Source organism: Centruroides vittatus, unplaced genomic scaffold (genome assembly GCF_030686945.1).
Source record: "Centruroides vittatus isolate TY-2023 unplaced genomic scaffold, ASM3068694v2 contig_549, whole genome shotgun sequence".
Lineage (NCBI taxonomy): Eukaryota > Metazoa > Arthropoda > Arachnida > Scorpiones > Buthidae > Centruroides > Centruroides vittatus.
In genome coordinates, this window is record NW_027122325.1 from 1,941,266 (window position 1) to 1,953,494 (window position 12,229).

General features: G+C 31.0%; 1 protein-coding gene across 1 annotated transcript in view; it reads left to right on the forward strand.

The window, feature by feature from the left end:
* Positions 1–8,336, forward strand: part of LOC136978698 (secretin receptor-like) — an 80,422-nt gene extending 72,086 nt beyond the window's left edge. The window contains exons 12-14 of the mRNA XM_067274465.1: positions 1,852–1,893; positions 1,979–2,117; positions 7,994–8,336. Coding sequence (XP_067130566.1) covers positions 1,852–1,893; positions 1,979–2,117; positions 7,994–8,220 — 408 coding nt within the window. The 3' untranslated portion in view covers positions 8,221–8,336. The remainder of the gene's footprint in view (positions 1–1,851; positions 1,894–1,978; positions 2,118–7,993) is intronic.
* Positions 8,337–12,229: the final 3,893 nt, after the last annotated feature.

Genomic DNA, 12,229 nt, shown 5'->3' on the forward strand with positions numbered 1-12,229 from the left:
AAAAAATACTTACTACTAAAAGACAGAATTTTACTATAGAATTTATCTAAAGAATTAGAAATTCATGCCAAAGGCAACATTTTCCGTTCTAGAGGATTTATTAGATGTAGACACAGTATAAACATTTTTCATGTAACTCCAGTGTACGATCCTGTAGAATTTAAAATTTCAGATAGTTATTTAGTATAATATTCAATTATATAATAAAGGCTATTTTGAACAATTTTAAGGGTTTAAAAATTTAAAGAAGTATTTGAATTTTTTGCCTATACTTATTAAACTATGAATACAAAAGAATTGTTAAATTCATATAATTATTTCAGTTGTCTCTATCTGAAACAGAGAACAGAGTTGCATGTGATGAAAAAGTTCAAAATCTTAGCCTAATAATGAGTTCAGAATTATGTCGAATGTTTTATCTTTGTATTTAATATATTTAATTTTATTGAAATATATGTAGCACATAATAATAGATTTGATGAAATTAATCCATATACTACTATAATTCTTTTGGCTATTCTCATGCATTTGGCTTCTGCTGAATATAGTTTTTTCCATAATAAAACTAATAGAAACTGTCTTGAAAACCAAATCGAGAAATTAATTAATAGATTCAATGTAACAATATACACTATTTACTAAAATGTAATTGTATTCTCATTAGACAGAAAACAGCACCGTTCACATATGGAAAATAAATGGCATATCCTGAGTAGACATCACATTAGTGTGCTGCAAAATACTGTTAGGCGTAGAACTGTCAGAGTTTGAGAAAGGCATCATTGTCAGGGGTTCCACTTAGATTCCTGTCAATTCGTGCAATAACAATGAAATTACACCAACATAAACTCTCCGTAAAGTTTATTCTGCATCAATAGCAGTATGCGGGACATTGTAAAAATAAACCACGAACTAAGACGGTTCAAAATCTTAACAAATAGCGATTGCAAGGTTCTGCTATCTTTATAGAATAATTAGGGCATATCCAATGGACATACTTTTCAAAAGAATATGGATCAGAGTTTAGATGGATCAGACAGGAATTTTAAGTTGTAAGCGGAGCCATCATTTTTCATCAGTATGTCATTCATTAAAGCTCATATGGGATATTTTGATACAGCTACAAAATAATAATAATGAACAAGGAATAACTAAACAATTTTTTTACTTCTTCCTAAGGGTCCCCTGTAGTGAGTCACTATCATTATTCGTTTGTGTTGAACACGCATTTTTTTTATTTATCAAAGCGACAAGATGATTTTCATTAATCTGATACCTACCCAAATTAAAAACATGCAGGGAGCACCAAAATATCGCTTAGAGGCGAATTGATTCTAAAACAGATGCTGTAAACAAGGATTCGGAAAGTGATGTAAAGTTGACTTTTCATCATTTCTTGGATTTTTAAACATATTCCAGGAACATAAAAAGAGTATATTGTTATCCGTACTGAATGAAAACTAATGAAAGTGTATCCAGAAAGGTTCTCAGCCATGGTAGCAGCAACAGCAAGTTAACTTAAGTTGACAGGAACCATCTCTCTAGTATACACATAGTAGAGATGTCAACTTACTTTTCGGTTGATAGCATATTTCACAATCCCAAAATCATATTTTCATGTAGTAATTATAATAATCGTTATTGTCGAAGTATATAAATTAACTTCACTATTAAACCCGATTCACTTAAACCATGAAAAATTAGGATATAAAACTTTCTCATTTTTAAGTTTAACAAATATATTGTTACAATGTAAAGAACAATAAAATAAATTTTATTTCTTAAAAATAATAATTCTTATTTCTTATATTCTTAAATTATTAATCGTTCATTTAATAAATTGTTTCAAAGGGATCATTTGTGGCTCTCCTTTATTGTTTTCTTAATGGAGAAGTAAGTACAATTATTATTAGAAATATAAAATTTTACTGTAATTATAAATTATAAAGTTTACTTAGTAAATCCATTTTAATATAAGGTTCAGGCAGAGATTAAAAAGTTGTTACAAACTGAATCCACTCATTCAAAGTGCTTTAGTCATGCTTCTATTCTTACTCAATCTCTAACATATTTGAGTCGTGGAAGGAATTCTATTCAATCCTTGCATTCGGCAACAGGTTAGTGTTTAAAATTATTATTATTATTTTTTTTTAAAAAAAGACTTATTGATTAATAAAAGTTTATTTATAATAATGTTTAATTTACAAATCAGTACTAAGATATTATATGTTTGTATATATTGTACTGTATATTTGTAATATACAAAATATATTATTTAACGTACGTCTTCTTCGTTGCTCAAAATATTCATTATGCAAAGAGTGTAATGAAGGGTGCAAGCAAATACAGGTGCATACAAATTTTATGGCTGACGAAATAAAAATATGTTATTAATCAAAAATATGTTCTAGCGGTTCGAGTTTGTTCGGTCGAGTACCGAACACCTTTATTCCAGAATTTATGTTCGAATACCGAATTGTTCGAGTACCGAGAAACTGCTGTATTTCGTTCGTCATTACGAATGATTGCTTACCTACAGTTTAAAAAACTTAATAACACTCACCTAAAAATGTTTAAATAAACTTTACTAAATAAGATCTATAAAACCAAGACTTGGTTTTATAAATCTTATTTAGTAAAGTTCCGGCTAAAGTCCGAAAGCAACCACGACACCTGGTTGATAGGAAAGTTAGCGCAATTTTTTCTTCCTTATCAGTTTTCATTTAAGTAACCTGACGAAACACAAAATAATTTGAAAATTTCACTATTATAAAATCCGTGAGCAAATTTAAAACGACGCGCGTTCTTACTTGAATTAAAAAAAAAAAAAAAAAAATATCGAATAACAAAGTTTACACTTAAAAATTTTGAAATTTTGTACGGAGGATTTCCAAAACCGTATTAAAGCGAAACCGGAAGTCGTGTTGTTCAGGAGATATCCCAAATTTTCAAACCGTATTGTAGTAGTATCATGTCGTACGAGAGATACCTGTATAAGTTTATATATTTAAAATTAAAAATATGCCTATTATTCGAATACCTTTAAGATATGTTGAGAAATTCAGGAATTTTTGAGATATTCAAAACCTTCAAAAATAATTTATATCCTATAAAGTTCTAAATCTATGTTTTAAATGATTTTATAAAAGCATCACACTTTATAATTCAGAATATATTTACTATAAAAACAAACATTTTCAATTGATAAAGTGAATATCACAAAGTTTTTAATACTAAGAATAAAAATACATTCAGTAGCATAAGTAAGAAGTCCAAGACCACTGACAAAATTTTACTAAGGCCCTTTCCAAGAATCTCGCAAGAAGTCTACAGGTTCATTGGCGTAAATAACAGACGCCGCAGGAATTACTGGCCTATTATTTACACTACTGAACACATCTAGTTAGAATGTCAAATTTTTCTCACAAATCAATACATTTATTTATCACTAAATTATTACTACGTTAAATTACAAAACAGAATCTGCAACACAAAAATTCAATCCCAATAATGTCTTATTGGCATTTTGAAATAAATTTAAGTCTAAATCTAAGTTAAGAAATAAATGAAAGTCGTTTAAAAGTAATGTATCGGAAGATGCATTACTTTTGAACGACCACACGTATCACGTATATGCTGTATGTGTGTATTGTACCATAAAGGCATTGTAAGGGAAACATGTAATTTATGTGTAAATCGTGGTAACATGTAATTGTGAGAACCAAAAATCTCCCCTGTTCTCCCCCCTTTTATTTCTTTAAGGTTAATGTTAAATTTTACTTTATAAAATAATTTAAATTAATATTATAATAATTTTTCTTGACAAAACGCGTTAAAATCTAGAAGGAAGTTGGCTTCCTTTAAAGAGATCGCTTATCACCAACTTGTTATGATGATGTCAAGCGAGTCTACCCCTTTTCAACCCCGACATGATGTCATTTTGCCCCCCTTTACATAGCAACTGTTAATATTGAGCATAAAAGGTCCTAATTTTTATACTATTCGTTATTAGGCAATAATTCTAACCGAATTATTAAATCAATGTAACTTAAAAAGGACCAAATATATTTAATTTTGTATAATTTTGGGAAGAAGAGGATTCTCACCCCCTTCCGTTAAAGAGGAAGTTAAGTTCCGTTTTTAAGATCGTTATCATAGACTTAACTTGTTGACGTCAAGTGTTTAACCCCTTTGTTTTACCCCTGCTATGATGTAAGATTGTAATGTTTTGATTGAGTAAAGCAGAAGAATATTATCGGAATTCGAACCCAAATCGAGGAGTCCGCCATAAGTTTTCGTTGCAAAGACACAGCGAAAGGGGCCTTCAAATATACGAGATAGAGGGGATCCGCTTAGAAGCTTCATCCCATGAAGAAGTGAACTAGGGTTCTCCAATATGGACCAGGAGCTCAACGTTAGTTCCACATAGAGTCCCAATCTAAAATAATTGCCTGTCGTCAAGTGGAATATAAAGATTTAATATTGTGCCATAGAAAACGTCTAGATTCATCAAATAATGAGGTATCATGATCATAGAATATTATTGTAACCTCTCTCGGGATAGGAATAGATAGATATAAGTAGTTTAAGTTCGTACTAAGATTATGTTGCATTTGTCCTTGTATTGTGTTCCATTTTTATTTCGTTAAATTAAATGTAGATTTGTTATTGTAAAGAAGTAATTCTTCTCTGACTCAAATTCACCCAGAACCCTTTCAAACTTACTTACGTCCGCCCCACTCGTTTTTCCGCGTGATAGGTTCAAATACGCGTGGTTATCCGCGTATAATAAAACTGTTAACCTGGTGTCAGGAAAAAAACAACTCACAGGGTATCTTTGCCGACCCCTGCTTGATTATAAAAATATCTTTAAGGAAGCCATCCTGAACTTCCGAGAGGCCGATCTAGGTCGGAGCTCTGTAAGCGGTATAGAAGATAATTTCGTATTTTCTCTACTCCGGCGGATCTCACATAATCATCAAGGTATTCCGCACTAATTACTTTATTGTGTAGTATCATAAAAAAAATGATTAAATACAGTAGAGCATCGATTATCCGACCCCCGATCAACTGTCACATCGGTTAACCGACCGCGTTCTAGTCGGCAAATTCAAATGTCCGCTAGTGATGTGGCGCTACAATATTTGGCTATGTCTTGGCTACTTTAATATTATTTTTGTTAAATTTTTGCATGTTTTAGCTGGAAACACTGGCTCGACTATGAAAGGGACGCCAGTATTTAAACTAGGCTTAATTTTATTTAACGACGCTATCGAATTGCTGTTTTTAAAACGTGTGCGAGATTTAGCGGCAAAAAACGAGTGTCAGTTGTGAAGCAAAAGAAAATTTTGGACTTCTTTTTCTAATGTTTAGGCCTACTTTATGTAAAATATGTAACTAGAATATATACGCTATATTTTTTTGTTTTATATTTTTCAATATACAGTACAGTACTGTATTTATTTTGTGCAAAATAAAGAAATAATTTTTAACAATACAATAGCGACATTATTTTTTAAAAATTTTTGTTAGGCGATCAATGAAAATTCAACGCGAAGTAGGTTAATAGCGATATACTAATATATTATACTAATAATGTATTTTTTCATACTTTTCGGTTATCCGTTTTTTCAGTTATCCGACCAACCCCAGTCCTCAATTCAGTCGGATAATCGATGCTCTACTGTACTATCGTTTTCTAAGTTACACATTCATTAAATAATTAATAATAATGAGCTCGTAGTATATTTTGATAATTACACGTTACGACGGTTTATATCATAAATTACATGTTTCCCCCATATGGTACTGTACACACAAATATGCTATGTATCGAAGTATCCGATGTTCTCGAACTACCTAGTGAAAGGTATTGGTATGATGTTCCAAACCTTGCAGCTTTCCCTCGTCTGGTTTGTGATAAATCTATAGCTTTAAATTTCACCTCATCTATCAATTTTTATAAATAAAAAAATTAGATATATTTTTAATAAACTCGTTTGTGTTATGTTGTAAGTCTAAGGCTGACCTCACATATATCACTTTAAAACCATACGCAAACGGTGGTTGCTTGTGGATGATAATGAATTAATATGGAATCGCACGATAGTAACTCAGATGGATCTCTCGCTTAAGTCGTGTTCGACGATGACAGTCGCAATGCGTGGTCGGTATTACCTACAAAATTCGGATAGTCGTTAAATTAAACTAAGCGCTTATCAGCGCTTAGTTTAATTTAACGACTATCCGAAACGAGTTTACCAACGCTCTCAGCCGGTGCGGCTGAGAGCGTTGGTAAACTCATTTTCTTGAAGCGCTGCACGCAGTAATCCTCGCAGTAGTCTCGTTGGTTCGAGGTTTTAAATATGCAGCCCTCGTTTCATTTACTTTTCTCGCTGCAACACAGATGGCTGTCTACACGGTGAAAAAGTCGAATTCTTATATGATGTGACAGAAAGTTATAAGATCGCCTACAACTAACTGGAGTTCCGCTAACTATCAGGCATAAAGGCCTGATGGTTGGCTGAACTCATAGTACAGTAGGTGACCTACCTACTGTACTATGAGTTCAGCGCTCTTGCCACTATGTCATGGATCCTTGCAGTAGAATACCTTTTATGCAACTGATTAGAGGTTCAACCTTCTTTGTTACAAATGGGCCTATAGCCATCTCCTTGGTCACGTGATTGGCACGCTCGTTGACTAGGTTCCTGATGTGTCCTCGGACCCACTTCAATTCAACACGTCGTGCTTGCCTCTCTCCTAGAACCCTACCTGTGATCTTAAGTACCAATCGAACCCTACCTTTATGTTCATCATAAGGGCCACCAGTTTAGCCTGGAATACGGAGTTTCCTCGTTCAATCTGACTGACGAACTGTAGAGTAGATCAATGCTTATCTGTTATAATATTCATATCTGTTACAAAATAACTTTTTTATTTTAAAAACTTCTTACCAATTATGATGCATAAAGGCATGTAGAAGTTTGGATATTTGTTTTATTTTATGTAGTTGTTGATTCAGTTTATTTTATCATTGTAGCATGTACTGAAGAGGGGCTAAAGCACGAAATGCATATACATTAAGAGTGGTATTAAAGTGTATTGGATGATAGTCTCTCCTAATTAGTCTTTGTCATTCGAAATAATTGTGGCTGTTACGTCAGGAATTGAAAAATACGTTATTTAGTTTTCTAAATTTACGAAATATATCTGGATTAATTAATATTATAACCCGATCCATAATTGTGAGATTTACAGCTAAATTTTTTAAATCATGGCTTATGTAGCTGTGTTAATTAAAGTCGCTTTTACCTGGCAACGCATTCAAAGAATTAACATGATAAATTTTAATGGCAGTGGTAAATTACGAAAATTTCAATAATAATCAGGGGCGGATCTAGTTTTTTCGGGGCCTGGGGCTTATTGAAATCCAATGAAGGCCCATTTTTGTCAGATTAAGAATCTTTAAATTGAGGTTTAAAATTCATTTTTAATAACATCAAAGTTAGAGTTGAAATATGTTTATTTATGAAATGATGTTGAACGACAAACTTTATATCTTATATATTAAAAAAAACATAAGAAATAAAGAAATATTTACACGGATTAATTACTGACCAATTACGTTACATTGATTACGATAAAACAAATAATACTATAAATTATCATTATTTTTATATTATTAATATTAACTATTTTTTACTCTACGGTAAGTACTATTACTACTAGAATAATTGCTAGAAAAATAAAAGTATAGATGGGTTAGGAAATATAATAATAGAATATAAACCCATTCTAATTTATTTATTTTAATTTTTTTATAACTAGGAGTACTGCTGTCGTGTCGTGATCAATAAATAATCTATTTAATAGATATTTAAGTATTTAAAATAAATTACTATGCAATTTTAATTTTATTTTTTAATGACGATTATTTTTCAAAACTTTAAAGAAATTTAAAATTAATTCATATGTTTTTATATCATTATAGAAAAAAAAGATGGTTACCAAAGTACAAGTCCATTGCCCTATATTCCAAGACAAGATGATCAAGATATTACATCTACGAGCATTACTCCAAACATAACATCTCCTTTATCTCATTCAACAACACACGTAGTAATTACCTTTAAAGAAAATAGCATTTTTAATCATGGTAACATAAAAATTTCAAGTTCAGATCATCAGTTATCAGAAACCAAAGAATCATTATTATGAAAATACTCTGTATTGGAAAACAGTTGCCTCATTTATAAATATTGGTAATTAAGTATAACTCTTGAATTATGTAAAAATATTTCATTTTTTATTGAAATAAACTAATTATTAATTGACTTATTAACTAATAAATATTTTTAATAAATTATAACATTAATAGCGATTTCAAATTGAAAATATGATATTAATAAACTTTATTCAGAACAATATTCTTTCTCTATTTTAAAGTTTACGATATTATCTTCGCTAAATCATCTTTTGTTGGGCTACAATTTTCAAATTGCAGATCTATACATTCCCACTGTCGTCCGCTGTCTATCCTTCGTCAATCTGGAGAACAGTCACATAGATGAAAATCGAGACCAGATATGGAAAGCTTAGGGCTCGGAATGCCCATTAAACTATGTACAAACTTCCAGTCTGAACCAGAAGTCACGTGAATTTTTAAATTAAAAGGAGATTAAAAATTGCAGCCCGGAATTGTGATAATGTCACAATAAATAATTGCTCGTTGATATTTACATTTCAAAAAATTAATTTTAAATGGCTTTTATCAGAACCATAGTTTTAGATATGAAATAATATAAAACTTGCTAAATATTGTATATGAAATACAACTTATTAAAGGTTGTTGATCTAAAGCAAACTTCCAAAGTGCCTAAAGACAATATTATGGTACCGAAATGAAGACGTTTCTGTTTAAGTATGGTTTATTTGTCGTCAATTTAAACTATCATCAAATTTCTGATTGAAATATTCTAGTTTTTTTAAATTTTAATTACATTATCAGTTTATAATTAACTGATAAAACTAAACGGTTTTATTCGATTACAGCAACGCGACCCATGGGCGATCTGTCAAGGGGGAATGCCTCGTATGTGATCTTTTATAGGAAACTATGATCTTATTTTGATGTTACTAACGTAAAGAAAACTCGGAAAACTCCACATGTTCAGCCCGTTGGCCATACGCGAACCCACTATCAATTGCCACTGTTCAGTGGTTTTATCCACTCGGCCATTGGGGGGCACTGATAAAAGCAAATAAAAAAGGTACTACGACATTGTACTTGTCATTGCATCAAGATTATATGAAATGAAAAAATGAAAATTCTTGTATTAGAATAATAAAGCTCTCGTGAAATAATTATTATTTATAATTTATTTTATTATTAATTACGTATAAAATTGTTCAAAAAATGGAGTACTAAAAGTGAAAAGTGCATAAAATAAATCACTATTATTATTCAATGTAATTATTTTTTTTCAATCGTTTTCTTTCAAACATTTCCAAGAAATGAAATATTTTGTTTACGTGCTTTTTATTGTTTTTTCTTTCAGACATAAATTCAGATTTACGAATGTATTTATTCCAACCACATTTACATAAAAAAAATTATAGTATCATCATTACAAAATCGGTCTTAAAAATATTTACAAAAAGTTCTACTCATCTGCAAAATTTTAAATAAGAAACTTCATACATAATTTTCAATTTTGTGAATATTTTTAATATTTGGATGTGTTTACTATACAAAAATGTATCAACAATATTACAGTGTAAAAATAAATACTAATTTACACTCGTCCTTCGATTTAAGCGGGTTATTCGTTCTAGGAGGGTTTTAAGCAGTTAAAAATATCGTAAATTGAATCTATTAGTACAAAAAAAGACTAAGAGAAAAGTTTGTGTATGTTATAAAAATATTTTTTATATTAATTTCATTGATATTTACACGGAAAAAATTATAAAGCTCACTATAAAAAATTTTATAGCGAGCTAAGTTACCTTTAGAACTATACAAGACTAAAATGTGTTAGTTATCAAAGTGTGGCTTTTGTTTTGTGCAATCGAGTTTTTATTCAGACATCATTAAACGTAATGATTGTAAATCCTAGGTATTTGACAATTTTCATTTGTATAAAAACGTTTTCCTATGAAGTTAATGAATAAATAACTGTAGTGTATCGAATAAAAGTATATGTCGCGGCCAGGGGGCGTTAGTAAGGAAAACGTGATCAAGGTCTGTATAAGAAGGTCGGACACGCTCCCGTGATTCTATGCGGTTGCGGCCATTTTGGGACTTATCGATAGAGGTCAGCACACGTGGTTCCTGCGTGAGTCGACTATTATTACGTAGTAACGTATATACGTACTCAAAACGTTAAACAATGGGTTTACAGAGTTTACAGCTTTGTGTTTTTAGAGAGAAAGAAGTTATGTCTCAGATAAGCTCTGTTAAAAATATTGTGTTTAATGTTATCCTTTTTTGATAAAGTTTATGTAATTAGGAAAATATGACCTTTAAGCCTTTGTAAAGCCAAAAATGTTCATTAAACGTTAGTCCAGTATTTATTTTTTTAATGCGTTAATATTGTGTTGGTAATTGCTTTAAAATAAAATTTTGGATAACTTCGTTGTATATTCTTTATTATACTTTACATATGTGCTAAAACTGATGCAATTACGTATATAAGCACTTCGTAAAGTGATGCAATAACGTCAAAGAAAATTTAATTAGTTTCAATCGCGACAGCAAATGATATGGATGATTGTTTCTTTTAAACTATTTGATCGAAAAGTTACATAAAATTGGGGTTGCATAATCATCCAAAATTATTATATTTTTGACTGGAAATCACTGGATTTATGCAATTTTAGTTTAATTAATGTCGTATAAAGCTGACTGTACAAGTTTGCTTAAAACATGAGCCGCCATTTTGAGGTTTTTTGAGTCGCAAGAAGTAGGTCACGCGTGTCCTGACCTTCTTATATAGACTGCGTGATTGGGTGATATTTTGGCCTACCAGTGGCCAAGCGGTTTTGTTCCCTGAACACTAGGGTTCGCGCCTCGCCCGGACGGGCTGGCCACGGCGTTTTCAGGGTATTCTCTACGTCTATAACGCTTGAATAGGGGTAGTTTCCCTTAAAAGACCTCCCGGAAAGCATTATTTTCCGCGTACCGACAATCATAAACGCATAGTACTACTATTGCATGACAATTACGTCACACTTTACCACGGGAGATATATGAGTAGCCTAGATGCTCACGCCCAACTAGCTGATACAAGACAAATGGGTAATATTTTGACGTCTCTTTCGTTAGTCTGACAGTTGTATGCTCGCGCTATCGACGAAATAAAAAAATGTAATTGGATTCGTTCCTGTGTGTTTTATTGTCTTCTTACCCAACAATATTTATCAATATATATTTGAATTGGTAAATTTCTATAATTTATATACTTGGAATTAGATATATTTAAGTACAAATTATTAAATTTTAATTATTCGCTTTAGTTACTGTGTATAAGCAAATAGCAGAAAACATTGCTAAAATATCTGGTAACATTATTTGAGATCGAAGATAAAACATTACTTCAATGGAAATTAATGCAAATAAAATAAATCAATTTTATAAGCACCCAAATGTTTGTGGATGTGAACAGAATATTTTCAAACATTTCAAATACAATATAAAAGTTACAAAGAATATACAAAACTTTTAGATTAAAATTTACTTTCGTTTTCAATGAAAACAGAAAAAAAATATTTTATACTTATATGATAAAATCAATCTTTCTTTTCCATTTTCGTTTTGCATATTTTGATTCATAAAAAATATTGATTATTTAAAATTGTATCATTATGGCGTTTGTTAATATGTTTAATTAAAGCTGATCTAGGAAAGAATTTTTGTATGCAATAATTACACGAGAATAGCCCCTCTCCAGCGTGAAGACGAACGTGATCTATTAGATGCTGTTTATTGCAAAAGAAATTTATCACTAACAAGTAAGTCACAAGTGAAAGGCTTCTCTCCTGCGTGAGTTCGAAGATGTCTTAAGACTGCAATAGAATTTTTTCTCGTAAATCTTCCCTGCAATGATCACAGGTGAAAGGGTTTCTCTCCGGTGTGAATCTTGACGTGGTCCCGTAGACTGCAGGATTGGGTGAACTTAACAATGGAGAAGGACTCTTATCTTGCCAATTGGCAAAACAAGAATTGGCA